This window comes from Nycticebus coucang, chromosome 18, assembly GCF_027406575.1.
Source record: "Nycticebus coucang isolate mNycCou1 chromosome 18, mNycCou1.pri, whole genome shotgun sequence".
NCBI classification, from domain to species: Eukaryota; Metazoa; Chordata; class Mammalia; order Primates; family Lorisidae; genus Nycticebus; species Nycticebus coucang.
This window is the reverse complement of record NC_069797.1, coordinates 61,561,635-61,576,621: the sequence shown is the minus strand read 5'-3', so window position 1 is coordinate 61,576,621 and position 14,987 is coordinate 61,561,635. Positions and strand designations below refer to the sequence as shown.

At 56.6% G+C, this 14,987-nt stretch overlaps 1 protein-coding gene across 4 annotated transcripts in view; it reads right to left on the bottom strand.

Annotated features, from left to right (window-relative positions):
* Positions 1-2,986: 2,986 nt before the first annotated feature.
* CRHR1 (corticotropin releasing hormone receptor 1) overlaps positions 2,987-14,987 on the bottom strand; it is a 48,789-nt gene continuing 36,788 nt past the window's right edge. The window contains exons 1-12 of one of the 4 annotated variants that reach the window (XM_053570342.1): positions 13,740-14,355; positions 13,190-13,261; positions 12,328-12,456; positions 8,931-9,037; positions 8,180-8,300; positions 7,831-7,984; positions 7,515-7,575; positions 5,896-5,968; positions 5,563-5,648; positions 5,280-5,415; positions 5,064-5,105; positions 2,987-4,199 (exon numbers count right to left, since the gene is read on the bottom strand). In XM_053570342.1, coding sequence (XP_053426317.1) covers positions 4,059-4,199; positions 5,064-5,105; positions 5,280-5,415; positions 5,563-5,648; positions 5,896-5,968; positions 7,515-7,575; positions 7,831-7,984; positions 8,180-8,300; positions 8,931-9,037; positions 12,328-12,438 — 1,032 coding nt within the window. In that variant the 5' untranslated portion in view covers positions 12,439-12,456; positions 13,190-13,261; positions 13,740-14,355 and the 3' untranslated portion in view covers positions 2,987-4,058. Of the gene's footprint in view, positions 4,200-5,063; positions 5,106-5,279; positions 5,416-5,562; positions 5,649-5,895; positions 5,969-7,514; positions 7,576-7,830; positions 7,985-8,179; positions 8,301-8,930; positions 9,038-12,327; positions 14,356-14,987 lie in introns of those variants that run through there. The other 3 variants (XM_053570343.1, XM_053570341.1, XM_053570340.1) reach the window with 3 other exon arrangements.

The following is a 14,987-nucleotide window of genomic DNA, read 5'->3' as shown; positions in this document are numbered from 1 at the left end:
CAGCCCAGGCCTCTCTTGACTCTCTCTTGACTCAGGACCCACAGGGGTTGATGGGCTGGGTGTGGAGGTAGGAGGTGATGCCCTAAGGTGGAGCTGGGACAGGGATAGGACAGAGAATAGGTAGGTTGGCAGTTGGGACTGGCCTGGATCCTGGGTTTCGGGAAGAGGCCTGTGCTTTGCTTCAACTCCTGCAGCTAGTGCCTCCTGGGAATTTCCCTGGGGCGGAGACTGGAGGAGGCACTGGAGAGTGAGGGTAACCTTTCAGAGACCTCCAGTTGCATAGGGGCACACATCATGGAGGCCACATGAGGCTGCCCTGGCTTCTAATCTGGCCATACCTCTGCTGGGTGCCCTCAGGCAGGTCTCTTAACCTTTCTGGGCTTCATTCCCTCCATCTGTTAAATGGGGATAACAGCAGCCTGCCTCAAAGGGCGGTATTCAGAGTAGATGATATTACCATGGAGAGGGGTGGGCTTAGCAGTGCCTGGACCCTAGTAAACCATCAATAATGGTCAGTATTGCTGACGAACCAGTATTGTTGGCGAACCAAGACCTCTGTTTGGGCCAAGTGCAGGCAGTTGAAAGTCAGGGGGCCAGTGGCACCCTTGCAGGGGCTGGGTAGAGCCTGGGTTGGGTGAACTCTGGTGGCCTGGGCTGCACTGTTTGAAGAGAAGCAACATTTTAAGGAGGGTGTCTGTACACTAGGGAAGGAAGTGTTGATACCAAGCTGTCTCGGCACAGCTAGATGCTGGCTGGGCTGCCTTTGGGCCAGTCCCATTGTCATGTGGGACATGTTCCAGATCCATCTGAGACCCTGAGGCCTCCCTGATACTCTCTTGTCTCAGAGCTGCTTCATGGGTGTTGCCTTGCAACACGGAAGCCCCAAAGACTTCAGTCAATGGAGGGGTGATAAGAGCCCTGCACTTGGGGCCAGATGACAAGCTGAGCCTCAGAGAAGAATGGCATAGACTCCTGGCCTAGGGCCCTGTCTTGACCCCTGTGCAGAAGCCCAGAACACACATCTGCCATGGACAGGTTAAGCTCTGGGCCTCTGGGCTGCAGATTTGGGGACCCAGATGTTCCCAGCTATGCACTAAGGGAGCCAATCTGTCCTCAAAGTCTCTGGATGGGGAGCCCCTAGGGTCCCTCTGGACCAACCCTGCCTGCCCAGGGACACCCCCTTCAGCTTCTCTGATGACTGCCAGCTTTGCCTTGGAGGTATCCTCCCACAGCCTTCCAGAACCAGACGCTCTGAGTGCCACAGGGGTCACTGGTGTCTACCCTGGCTCACTTGCCGCCCAGGGCCCAGCTCAGTGGTGAGTGCCCAGGGGGTGCCTGGAGGTTGCTGCTGGCTGGAGCACCCGGAGGCACCTGCAGGAAAGGGGGCACCTCCTGTCTGCACAGCCGCCTCGCTGCTGCCCCCAGCTCCTCAGACCCCTCCAGCCTTGGGAAGCCCCCCAGAGCTGCCCATGCCATGAAGGGAAAGCCTCACTCCCTCACTTCTCTTCACTGAGTGAGAGGCAGAGTGGAGAAAGCTATCTCGGTTGTGGCCATCTAAGGCTTGCTTGTCACTTCTGGTTACCCCTCTCAGGTAGGACCCTTTGCTGGGCTTCTCCCCATTTCCCCTGAAGCTGTCCTGGAAGCCATCAGCCCACCTCTGTCATGCCCTGGGCACAGCACTTGGGCACTGGCAGAGCAGGGCACCCTGTGTAGAAACCCTTAGCTCTCCTCTGGACCCAGACCCCCACCCACCACCCTCCACTAGGAGCTGTCAGCACCGCAGGCATCTTAGTCTGTTCCTGGTGTCCAGACACCACGTGCCCTGCATGCACACAGCTGCACATGAGCATACGCCGCCCCCCGGCCCCAGGTGGCCCCCCTCCCCGGTCAGAGCCCCAGAGGTGAGGCACCGGCTGCATGGGGCCCCTGCAGAGTTCTGCTATCCCACTCACAGCCCCCTGCCCTCACCATGCGGCGCATGTGGCTTCTGCACCTGTGTGATGCTGGGCCAGGGAACTCTGGTCCTCTCTGTGGCCCACATGGATGTGGGCAATACAGGGCAATTAATGTCTCCCTGGGAGCAGACCTCAACCAGTGACTACCGGGAACTGGTGGATAAATACACGTCTCCCCGCCCTGGGAGTTCCAGCTGGCTCCCTGGCTCCCCCAGTGAGAAGGGCCTCACAGTCCATAGTGGTGTGGTGTCACCCACCCACCCTCTCTTGGCTGCCTTCCCAGCCTGGCCTCACTCCCCCAGCCATCCCTGTGCTCCCCTTCCCTTGAGTGTGTGCCAGAACCCTCGTGTCAAGGTCTGTTTCTGGGGATCCCAAGCTGAGACAGCATTCAGGCTTGTCCAGCCTCCCCGCTTCCTAACCCCACTTCCTCCTTTGCCCAAGCTGCCCCTACCGTGGTCCTCCCCCCTATATCCCTAATCCATGGCCTGTCTCTCCCTACAGCTGCCCTCTTTACAAAAAGCTGCCCCCAGGGCGGCGCCTGTGGCTCAGTCAGTAAGACGCTGGCCCCATATGCTGAGGGTGGTGGGTTCAAACCCGGCCCCGGCCAAACTGCAATAAAAAAATAGCTGGGCATTGTGGCGGGCGCCTGTAGTCCCAGCTGCTCGGGAGGCTGAGGCAGGAGAATTGCTTGGGCCCAGGAGTTGGAGGTTGCTGTGAGCTGTGTGACGCCACGGCACTCTACCGAGGGCAGAAACTCTGTCTCTACCAAAAAAAAAAAAAAAAAAAAAAGCTGCCCCTAACTACCTGGGCCCTGGCCAGACCCCCCTGCCTTCCTCTAAGTCCCCCTGCCCTCCCCCTCTGCCAGCCCTCAGGGGCTCATCCAGCACCCCATGCTTGACAGGTGTGCGTAGTGTCAGGTTCTCAGCCACACAGCAGCCTCCTCTGAAGGCTGAAAAATGGCCCTCACTTCTCTGAGGCACCCTCCCTACCCGGCCCCAGCACAGTCCAGGCCTTTAAAAATACTGGTTGAAAAGATAAATTATTGATTAGTGATTATTTTTCACTTTAGCTCCCCCCTTACAGTCCATATCCTCATCTCTGAGGGGCACCCTTTGTGAGCTCCACTTTGGCCTTCCAATCACTCTGGACAAGGATGGGTCCAGTGGGGGCTGTCAGTGATCTGCTGGCCATCTGGCTGTCCCAAGAGCCACCTGTCTTGCTCCAGGCACCTGGGAAGATGGTGGCCTTCTCCTGTCTTTGATTACCTGGTGATCCTGCCCCAGAGGCCATCCAGGGCCACAAGCTCTGCCCCAGGGGCCAGGGCACTGAAGCTGGCAGACTGGGAGCCCCCAAGAGCTCTTTGCCCACTCCAAAGGGGGACCGGCCGTGGCTGGGCAGACCTGGCTCTTGCTCACAGGCTGCTCTGTCCCCCTCCCAGCCCCCACCTTCTCACAAAAGGGAAACACTCAGGAGCAGGGGCAACGGGAGTCAGGGCCAGGGTGCTGTCCACAGTGGAGTGGGGGAAGCCAGCCTGGCCTGCAGCATAGTAAACATCAAAGGGTGCAAGGCAGCAAGGCAGGGCATTTCTGGTGGCAGTGCCACAGTGCTGTTGAAGCTCCCGTGGCTTGGGAGTGCTTTCTAGTGATGTGGCCCGATGTGTGATGATGTCTCCAGGGCTCCTGAGCACGTGGCCTGGGCTCCCTGTGGTCAGGCAGCAGACGCTGTCATGAGAGTTTCCCACGAAGTCCCTCGGGCAGCAGCCATCCCACAGTTGCTGAGGACAGCCCCAGGTCCCTGGTGGGTTGACCTTTTTGTGCTCTGGAAAAGACAGTTCTTGGAGGGACATGTGTGCGGCCGTAGATTTCCATTCATTCCCAGTTCCCTCCTCCAGTGGCCCTGGGCCCAGCCCAGTCCTGTGGGTGACTGTCCATTCATCCCATGGCCCACGCTCCGGCTGCTCTCACAGTCTGGAACTCTGGGTCAGCTGGGGGTGCAGGGCAGCCCTCCCAGGCTATGTGTCGGCTATGCCTGGCCGGGAGGGCATGGGAAGGAGCAGGCCACCTCCACAGACCGTGGCCGGAGAGTCTGGCTGTCATCTCCAGCTCAGACTGCCGTGGACTGCTTGATGCTGTGAAAGCTGACACGGGTGGGGGAGGTGGGGATGGACATGGCACGGGCCACCCGGGCACGGATCGAGTGCTTGTCCTGCCATCGGTGCCACCTCTTTCGGATGGCAGAGCGGACCTGTGGGCACAGGGCAAGGCACATCTGAGCCTAGGGCTGCTGTCTAGGTGAGCAGTTCTCCAGGCATGCAGGGCACAGGGGTCCCCAGGGTGGCAACACTCACATCAGTAATGCTGTTGATTTACATATTTGTTGGGACAGTTTTCTCAAGTGTCCCGAGGAAGTGGCACCTCTTTTTTTTTTTAAGACAGAGTCTCACTATGTTGCCTTCAGTAGAGTACTGTGGCGTCACAGCTCACAGTAACCTCAAACTCTTGGGCTCAAGCCATTCTCTTGCCTCAGCTTCCCACGTAGCTGGGATACAGGCACCTGCCACAAGGCCCAGCTATCTTTTTTTTTTTTTATTGTTGGGGATTCATTGAGGGTACAATAAGCCAGGTTACACTGATTGCAATTGTTAGGTAAAGTCTCTCTTGCAATCATGTCCAGCTATCTTTTTTGTTATTGTCATTGTTGTTTAGCAGACCAGGGGTCGGGTTCGAATCCACCAGCCCTGGGTGGCACCTCTTTCTAATCCACACAAGGGCACTAGACAGCCTCTACCGTGAAGAATCCCTACCCTCAATCCACCCATGTCCCCTGCCTCTGGGCTCAGCCCTTCCTGCTCTTCCCAGACTCTTTGAGGAGACTGAATGAAGCCCTGGGCCTCAAGGAAACTGCCTCCAAGAGCAAAACAGTGATTGTCATTGTAGCAGCAGAGTGAACAGGTGTCAGGGACCCTCCTGGAGCACCCAGCAGCATCCCCATGGGACTTGGGAGGAAGGGGAGGGTGCCAGCACCAAGGGCAGGAGGGGGCTCTGGACAGTCCGCAGTCCCCACAGACCTCAGCTACCCTGAGCCAGGCCCCATGCCCTGGGTCCTTACCTCACTGTTGAGGAAACAGTAGAACACTGACACGAAGAAGCCCTGGGAGGACAGACAAGGCCGTCAGAAGCTGGCCACAGGTTGTCACCCCATCCAGCCTCAAGGCTGCCCCCTGCTCCCCAGCGTCCTGCCCCCTAGCTCCCTACTGGAGAGGAGACCCCCTCCAGGAGGTGCAGGTGTGGCCCTTCCAGGGCAGGCATAGGGGGACGGCCATACCTGGAAGGATTCCAGGAAGGAGTTGAAGTAGATGAAGACGACTCGGGAGACATCGTCCTCCCCGGGATTGACGAAGAACAGCATGTACGTGATGCCCAGGAGTGGGAGCAGCACCAGAGTCGCCTTCACTGCCTTCCTGGGGGCAGGGCGGGGGGCACAGTCACAGCCCAGCCAGGAGGGGAGAGCCGAGGCTGGGAAGGGAGTGGCCAGTCTCAGGAGTATCTGAGGTGGGAGCTGGGGCTTCAGGAGGCACTGCCAGGCCTGGGGAGGGGGACCCAGTCACCTGTACTGAATGGTCTCGGAGGTGGTGGAGGCCCGGAGCTTGGTCATGAGGATGCGGACAATGTTGAAAAGGAAGATGAAATTGATCTGCAATTTGAGTGCACCAGCAGGACAGTGTGGGTGAGAGGTGACCGACGTGGAGGGAGCCAGGACCTCAGCCCTCTCAGTCCCCCTGCTCTCCCTCCTCCTCGTTAGCAGTTGCACACAGGCCTGGCCTGCGCCCGCTCTTGAAGTAACCTCCACCTCCAGGTAGAAGGTCCTTCTGTCCACAGTCAGCACTGATGCACCACTCCCCGCACTTCACTCTGTCTCCTGTCCCCTCCCAGCTTCTTACCAGCAGGACAAAGATCATGGGCCCCTGGTAGATGTAGTCAGTGTACACCCCAGGCCGCTTGCCAAACCAGCACCTGAAAGGCCACAGAGGAGAGGGCCAGGTCAGGTCATCTGGGTCCATGGCAGTGGTGTGGGGGAGGGGCAGTGCCCAGCCAGGGTGGGACGCGGGCTACAGGCCAGGATGTGAGTGTTCCAATTCCAACCCCAGCAGATCAAGCCACTGCATCCCTCTGTGGTGCCTCAGATGTCCCACATGCAGAGAGGACAGTGTCTTTTGTGAGATGTAGACTGGGTCCAGAAACAGGCATGGCCCCACATGCCACTGCTCCCTCTTTTCCCCCCCGTGGTCCCTGGCTGTGGCCGAGGTTCAGCATGCCCCTGGGGTGCTTCATGGATGTGGCACACACAGTGTCTTGCACCCTCCAGTTAGCATCTCTGCCTGCATCCGTTTAGATGCAGCCTGATCAAGCTTGAGAGGAGACTCATACAGGCCCACTTTGCATTTTTCCAAATTTCCCACCAGCAAGCCCCAGGGAGGTCTGGGAAGCCCTGTGTCATAGACATGCAGTGGCTACATCTCATGGTGCCTCCATAAGCCAGAAATTGGGATTTTTAGTCAAAAATTTTGACTTTTTCAAGGTTGACTAAAAAAAATCAAGTTTTCTGATTTCTAATTTCTGGATGTAGGCCAAGTGCAGCTGTCCCGGGACCAGGTCCAGTCCTCAGGCCTCTGGTCTGCAAGTTCTGACACCTGGGTCCCTTCTACTGTGGTGTCAGCATCTTACCACTAGGTGGAGCGTCAGAGCCGCTCAGACCCACTTTCTTCTCCAGCCCAGGAGAGCTTTTCCCCTCCAAGACACTTGCCAGCATACGCACACACATGCACGCAAGAGTTTTCTGAAATTTTTTCCACCTCCTCCAGTGCTCACACAAAGCCCTGCAGGCTCAGCACCATCACCGGCCAGGTTCCTGCTCAGGGCACAGCCTCCCTGCCCAGCTGCCCCCACTGGCTATGCAAACTTGGGGAGGCCAGCAGGACTGTGGAGGCCCCGTCCCTCGGTGGGGGAGAAGAGGGTTTGTCACTGTGATGGAGGCTGCCAGGACCCCAGTCAGGAAGGGGGTTCCTGAGAACACTTCTTTAGAAAAAAAAATCCTGATGCCTCCCCTGGCTACCTATGCCCACCTTTCCCGCCTCTCCCTCTTTCTCACACACACAGTGGTTTTCAATCTTTCTCAATCTTACATGAACATCAGAATCACCAAGACAGTTTTTTAAAAATCTAGGTTCCCAATCGCACCTCTGACCAATTATATCCAACACTCTGGGGTGACATTTGGGCATCGGTACTTTTTTAAGCTTCCCAGGCCATTCTAAGATGAGGCAGGCTACAAACCACTGCAGCAGAAGTCAAGTTTTCAGGAGCGGATAAAGAAGGCTAGATCCTGCCTCTCAGCTGCCCTCATCAGAATCCCTTTGATGGAGTCCCACCCCAGCTCCCTCCCATACGGATGCAGAATCCATGGTCCTGAGGGGAAAGCAGACGTGGCCCACTCCTTAGGGAGTGTCAGAGAAGAGGCAGGGGCTTGGGCCTAGGGGAGAAGGGGGAGCAGGTGACTTACTTCTCATTGTCGTAGTACAGCTTTCCGATGGCCCAGGCCACAATGATGGGGAAAGGCACACCTGGGGGAGAGACAGGTTGTTATAGGGCCCCTCCTTGGGGGAGCCCAGGGCCTGGGAAGGGGGAGCTGGGGTTGCTGGGGTTGACCTGGAACTACAGTTGCTTATCCACAAGGAGGGGCAGAGGGCTATGGTGCAAGCACCACCCCAACCTGGCCTCTGTTTCTCAGGCCCCCAGCCTGCTAGCCTCAGAATGGGTAAGGAGCGGGCAGGCTAGGGGCCGCCACAGCGCAGGCGGGGGCCAATGATCCAGCTCACCCCAGCCGATGCAGATGAACATCCACTTTCGCAGCCGGTCGGTGGAGTAAGTGAGCACGATGGCCGTGTGCAGGTAGCAGCCCTCACCAAACATCCAGAAGAAGGTGGTCACATGGAAGTAGTTGTAGGCGGCTGTCACCAGTCTGCACCAACCCTGTCACCCCCAACCAGAGCTGGCGATGGGGGAGGGGCAGCACCCCACAGGATGGGGAGCACAAGCCCTGGGATCCTGCCCCTGGCCCCTGGGCCCCAAGGCCTGGCCCAGCCCCTCCTCTGCAGAGGAGCCCCTCCTGGCCCTTCCTCTGACCTGTGTATGGCCCCCACCCCTCCCAATGCTCCCAGGACGCACCACATTGCTCTGGTGGACCTTGGGGCTCATGGTGAGCTGGACCACGAACCAGGTGGCGTTGCGCAGGATGAAGGCCGAGATGAGGTTCCAGTGGATGATGTTTCGCAGGCACCTGATGCTTCTGGGTGGATGATGGGAGTGACAGGAGAGCGGATGAGGCACAGATCACCAGCGCTGCTCCAGCCCAGATGTATGGGTGGGGAAACCGAGGCAGAGTGGGACTGCCTGGCCAAGTCACACGGGAGGTGGCAGAAAGTCTCTCCTAATGTCCCCGGGGCCCTTCCCACCTTCGGCCCACCCAGATGTAAGCTGCTGGGGACAGCACCTGGCACACAGCCCATGCTCCCTGAGCATTAGCCCTGCTCACACCACCCCATTCCTGGTCCCGCAACCTGCATCCTTGGCAGCAGTGCTGGGGTCCAGGCACTTTCAAATCTGAAAAGAGGGTGCTACTCCACCTCCACGGCTCTGCCTGCCCGGTCACCCCAAAAGGATACAGCCTGGGTATGGGTGACATAAGGTGGGCCTGGGCTTCCTCCTTCCCCACCCTGCTCCCAACAGCTACTGGGGAGGGGCAGAGAGGCTCTGCCAGTGATTCCAAGAGACCCGAGACTTCTGCATGTGCCATCTCCTCTCACCAAGAACAGCCAGGCGCCCCCAATCCAGTGGCCATCCCCAAGCCCGTTCCCACATCTACTTCTCCCCTCTGCTCTGGGTGGGGACAGAAGGGGGCAGTACAGGGCCTTCTCACCTGAGCCGTAGAAAGAGGACAAAGGCCACCAGGAGGGCCAGCAGGGAGATGCAGTGGCCCAGGTAGTTGATGATGACAGCGATGTGGTAGTGCACCTTGCTCTTTTTCTGGGGCAGGAGAGAGGGGCAGAGGTGAGGCTCCCACATGGCCATACCCCTGTGCCCACTGGATGTGAGCAGCTCTATGAGGACAGCACCAAGCAGAGGCCAGGATGGAGCAGTAATCGTCACAGTGCTCCCCGGTGCAGAGCCCTTCTGTGTGCAGGCATTGCTCTGCGGCAGCACGTCCAAGCCGAAGCTCTGTCAGTCCCTCCCTGAATTTCACGCTCTGCCTATCACTCCATGTTGTTGGATAACTGAACCTCCACATTACACAGGATGCCCGCTCCGAGTGTGTATACAGGTGGGGTTTACAGAGGTGACCTCGCGCTCACATCCACCAGGTTTCCAATCAGCCCAGGTGGCCCCTGTGGATGCCAAAACACCAGCCTCCCAGGACTTCTTTCCCCACCCGTTCCTGAACTGCATCACCATCTTTTCAGTTAGCCTCTACATCCCTCCCGCTGCTGTTGCTGCCTACTCCAGGGAGCGAGGAAGGTACTCCAAGCCACAGTACATTGGCCTCTGTGGGCATCACAATGATGTCTCTCCAGGCTGCACGACTCCCCCCCAGGTCCTTCTCCATCCCTGGCCTGGGGGGTCTGCATGAAGCAAATGGGATGTTGTCCCAGGACTAGCACACATGACCTAACTTTATTTCTTAATTTAGCATACTGACGTAGGCTACTGCTCTATAGTTTCAGGAGTTTAACTCCAAGAACGATGAAGCCATTTACAGAGGATTTGTGTGTCTGTTACCATCTTAAACCCTGCGGAAAGAGCTGGAAGGGCATCTGTTCCTGATTTCACAGGAAAACAGACCCAGAGGTAGGGTGACTCACTCAAAGTTACCTAACTTCAAAACCACCTCTTTCCTGCACGTGCAGCTTGGCAAGATGCTAAGGCTACAGATAGTTTCCCAGCCCATAATGGGGGACTAGCTGGTCCCTCAGCTCTCTGCAGACGGCAAAGCCCCCATGCACCCTTTTCTAGGTCCCAAGGAGGCAGGGCCTAGAAACCTGAGCTTGGCAGTCAGTTGGGCTCCATCACTGTGTGTGAGCGAAGGAAGGGAAGACAGATCTTGGAAAGCAGCCGGCTTTGGGAAGGGGGCTTCCCACAAGCACCTCCCTCTGTCTCTCCTTTGTGCTGAGGATGACAATGCACAGAAAACTGGTGACACATAAGTGCTAAGAAAAGGATGAGCTCACAGCAGCCCTGTCGTCTTCCAAAGCCACCAAAGAGCTCCTGGCCCTCTGTGGACTTTGCTGTTAGAACACAGAATCCATGGAAGTCAGAGCTGTCCTCGGGGTCAGATCCAGCCCTATCCATCAGGCATCTGCATATGCCATCTCCTCCCACCAAGGGCAGCCAGGTGCTCGTCTCAAAAAAAAAAAGGAGGGGCCAAGCTTTCCCTGCCCCCTGCCCCGGCTGCTGCGCATCGTCAGGAAGACCCTCTCAGGTCGGACAGGTCCCTGCCAAAGTCCTGTTCTGGGAGCTGGCTTTCCCAGCAGAGGGTTTCTGGAACTTGGCAGAAAATCACATTAGCAACTTGGGCCTTGGAAGGGCTGGGACCCAGCGAGATGTAAATGAAGACAGGTAAGCAAGGGACAAAGAAGGGGAAGGGGGCAAAGGGTACCTATCGCCCATGCAAATGGGGAGGGTGCATGGTGGCAGATGCCACAATCCAGAGGCTCCGGAAGACACACACATGCCACAGGCTGTCTGGAGCTGATATTTAATTTCCTTTATTAAATTTTCCACAAATTCATGCTGAGAAGCCCCTGGGTAATGACAACATCTGTGGAGTGTGCATCGTTCACAGGCCCAGGCTGGACAGCAGGAGCCTTCCACCACCACCTGCTACGAGTGCACCCACAGCACCCCACATCAGGGGCTAGGGTGGAGAAGAGTCATTTATTAAGCACCCACTGTGTGCTGACCACGATGCCAGGTGCTTTACAGACGTTATTGTGTTTCTTTCTCCCAACTGCCTTCTGAGATTAGTACTTTCATCCCTGTTTTCCAGAATAATTGGCTCATGCCATGCAGCTAGCAACTGAAACCAGAGTCTACTTGTCTTTAAAACCCCTCTTTTGCTGAGCATAGTGGCTCATGCCTGTAATCTAGCACTTTAGGAAGCTGAGGTGGGTAAAATGCTTGAGCTCACGAGTTTGAGACCAGCCTGAGCAAGTGAGACCTCATCTCTACTAAAAATAGAAAAACTAGCCAGGTATTGTGGCAGGTGCCTGTAGTCCTAGCTACTTGGGAGGCTGAGGCAAGAGGATTGCTTGAGCCAAAGACTTTGAGGTTGCTGTGAGCTATGACACCAGGGCACTCTATCAAGGGCAACAAAGTGAGACTCTATCTCAAAAAATAAATAAAAATAAAACCCCTCTTTTTCCTGTCCCCATGGTACATTTCTTAGGGGAACAAACAGGAATTGAAAACCCAAGCATCTTCTCTGGGCAAGTCTGTTTAGGGCTCGTGAGCCTCTGGGAGCTGTGAGGAGCCTTGGGTCTTGCGAGGCGGTTTCTCCACAGAGCCTGACAGGGATAGCAGGGCCAAACCATTCAGGGGGACAAGGTCTCTATGTGACTCCCTGGGCTGGGTTCAAGCCCTGTCGCTCACCTGCCACATCAGCTGATACCATCTGAGAAAGAGAGAGCCCAAAAAGACAGCTGGGGAGACAGCAGTGTCACCCCAAGAGACGGCTAGAAACAACCTAAGATGGTCACCACTATCTTGAGTGACAAATAGGTCCGGAGACACTGAGAAATTTCCAATAACAACCAGAAACAGGGTTCTCAGCTTTGGTTCTTGGAGCTTTGCAGTACACCCTGAGAGATGCCCATTAATACCCTAGGAGAAAGCAGCAATACCCAGAGAAGTGATCAGTGACGCCCAGAAAGACCACCCTCCACATCCAAAGAGATGCCTAGTGACACCAGAGAGAAGGTCAATTGATAATCTGCACAGCCTGCAGGACACAGGGGACCTGAGCAGCACTCTGTCCTGGTTGAGTTTGGAGACCTAAGACCAACAGTGTCCTGAGGAAGGTGGCCCCCTGTGGTGCTCAGCAGAGGCCACTCTGCTATACCTTCAATGACCAGAATCTGGTAAGCAGCAGGTGCCTGGCTGACTCTGACCAGACTCTGCAAGACACCACATTGTCGCAGATGGCAGTGGTGTCAGACTGCCTAGCTGTCTTGCTGGGAGGGTGGCAATGAGACCTCCCTCCCAGGACCCCAAGGCCCCTTCTGAGTTCCACAGCCTTTGTCTAGCTCCCCATCCCTACTCACCCCACTCAGTGGTGCTTGCTCTCCATCTGGGCTTCCTGAGCTGCCCTCTTTAGCCCCCAGCTGTACTCCGGGCCTCTCCAAGGGCAGTCCCTGAACCAAAAACATCGGCATCTGGGTGCCAGCAGGAACCTTGCGAAAAGTGGAATCTTAAGCCCCACCCCGTAAAACTGAATTTGAGTCTTCTTTCTAGCAAGAAGCCAGATGACCCTGACCACCTTAATATTTCAGAAGCTCTGGTCCAACCACCACTCTCTCCTCCCACTGTGAGCAGTGAGCCCCTACCCAAAACTCAGGCCCCTGAAGTTCCTTTCATGTCCCACCAAGGTGTGACCTCCCAGGATTTGCTCTGGCCCAGACTCCTTGTCCTCCACAGAACATGGGGGAGAGGGTTAGAGCATGTGAGTGTCGGGTGTGGGGAGTCAGGGCAGTGGGGACAGTTATCATATGGAAGAGATGGGGGGAGGTGCTGATGCACGAAGTGGGGGCTGGTGCAGGGTGGTGCTGGGGACTCAGTGCCATCCCTTGGGGTGGGGCAGAGCATACGCCAGGTTTCCCATTTGGGAGCCTGTGACAGAGTGGTCGTTGGGCAAGTTTCCTGGGCACCTGGCCTTGGGGCATCCTCTCAGGTCCCATTTCACATGTGACTTCTGAGAATCCAGTCTCTGCAACACCCCAGGGCGCTGGTGCTTAATTAGGGCTTAGCCTAGGCCCAGAGCTGAGAAACCTGCCACTCAGTTAATTGGATACTTTTCTCTTTGCAGTTCTGGGAGCGGTGTGGAGTCCTGGGAGTGGCGAGGGGTCTGGCCAGGCTGGGGGCTGGCAGAAGGGGATGGCATTTTCACTAATTAAATTAATTGATTACCCAGTGTGCCAGGCCAACAGAGGCTGCAGGGGAAAATGGTGGCAAAACCAGGCAGAGGTGGGTCACTATGTCCTGGGGAGGGGAGGGGGTGTTGGTAAGGAGGGGGATGTCCATGTTACCCAGCCACCCTAGGTGCACATACAACCTTCCCTGATCCCACAGGTGATATGGGAGACAGAGGGGTGGCAGATAGATGGGCCACGACACAGGCTAGCACCACCCTTCTGAATAACTCTCAGGCATTTTAGGGGATTTAGTGAGGTTAAGTTACCTGCTCAAGGTCACGCAGCATGAATGAGCAGACATCCAAACCTCCAAGCCCTTGCTATTCCCGTTATACTGTCAAGGAGGGGCTGATGAGGCTGGGGGCACCTAATCCTCTCTCCATCCTAACCCTACTGATGAGGAGGAAAGACCCCTGTCCTTGCTGAGGTGGCAGCTGCAGGGCAGACTGAGGGCGGCTGAACCATTGTCCTTGAGTCTTGGACAGGCGCTGGGAGAAGCAGGGCTGCTGGGCATGCCCTCAGCCAGCTGGAAGGGAGGGGCTTACATGAGAGCAGGAAGGACTTGGTGAACCAGGAAGACCTTTCCCTGACCATCGGGAGGCTTGATGCTGGGAGGGGGCTCCAAGCAGCTGTGGCCAATCTGGCTTCGTCCAAGAAGGGGACAGACGTCTGCTCCTCCAAGGTGGGGGAGAGGGCAGCTGGCGGCCTGACCTCTAGCTGAGGATACATCTGCCTCAGGCTCTGTGGACCCAGCAGGGCCATCAGAGCAGAAGTGGGTGTGAAGGAGGGGCCGAACACTCCCATGTCTCCCAGACACCATCCCTGTGTGGACGTGAACGTGGTTTTGAGTGACCCACAGCACTGACCCGCTTTTCTGAGCACATCCCTGTTTCCCACCTCCTCTATTGTGCACCAGATCAGGACTTCCCTGCCCCCCCCTCACCCCAGCCCACCTCCTCTGGCCCAACTAGGTTTCCTGGCCTGGCCCCCCACATTCTTCCCCCAGCTTCCCAGGTAGGCTCACTGTGTGGGGGCTTAGCCACCTGGGGGCTATTTCTGCTTAGGTCAGATGGTCATGGAGCCTGGCTCATCCTCCCCGGCCCTTGGTGGACCCAACAGTCTGGCCCATGGGATCTGAGATGCCAGGCAGCATCCCTTACCCCCAGGCACTCTTGTGCCCACCCTGCCAGAGCAGCACCATGAAAGAGCTCATCACTTTTAGGCTGAAACATTGACTTATCTTTGCAGCTTCAGAAAGGAGACAGCAGAGCCCCAAGAGCTTCAGCCACATAACACCAGGCACCTGAGGAGGGGCTAACCGAAGTGTTCAGGGTTGCGGTGGGCCGAGCCACAGGTGGGGGAAAGTTGTTTTCCCTCCATTAACCTGGTTTCACACCAGGCTTACCCAGCAGGCAAAAGTAGAGCCGGGCTCCAAAACCCCAGATTCCAGGCTCTGACTCCCTTTGGCCACGTGACCTTATGTGAGTTACTCCCCACTTTTGGGCCCTCGGTCTCCCCACCTGTAAGATGAATAGGTTGCATTAGGTCAGAGTTTCTCATTTTTACCCCATTAGAAGGTTCTCTAGGGGGCATTTGTTAAAAATACAGATTCCCAGGTCCTCCCCAGACAGTTCAGTCTATTAGGTATTAGCATGGGGACTTGTATTTGGACATGTGCTCTGGGTGATTCTTACTACCAGGAAGGTCTGGGAACCTCCAGATGGGAGAGAGGGTCTCAGGTCCCTTCCAGCTCAGATCTTCAGGGATGGGATTCCCAGGACTCTTCCACGCGC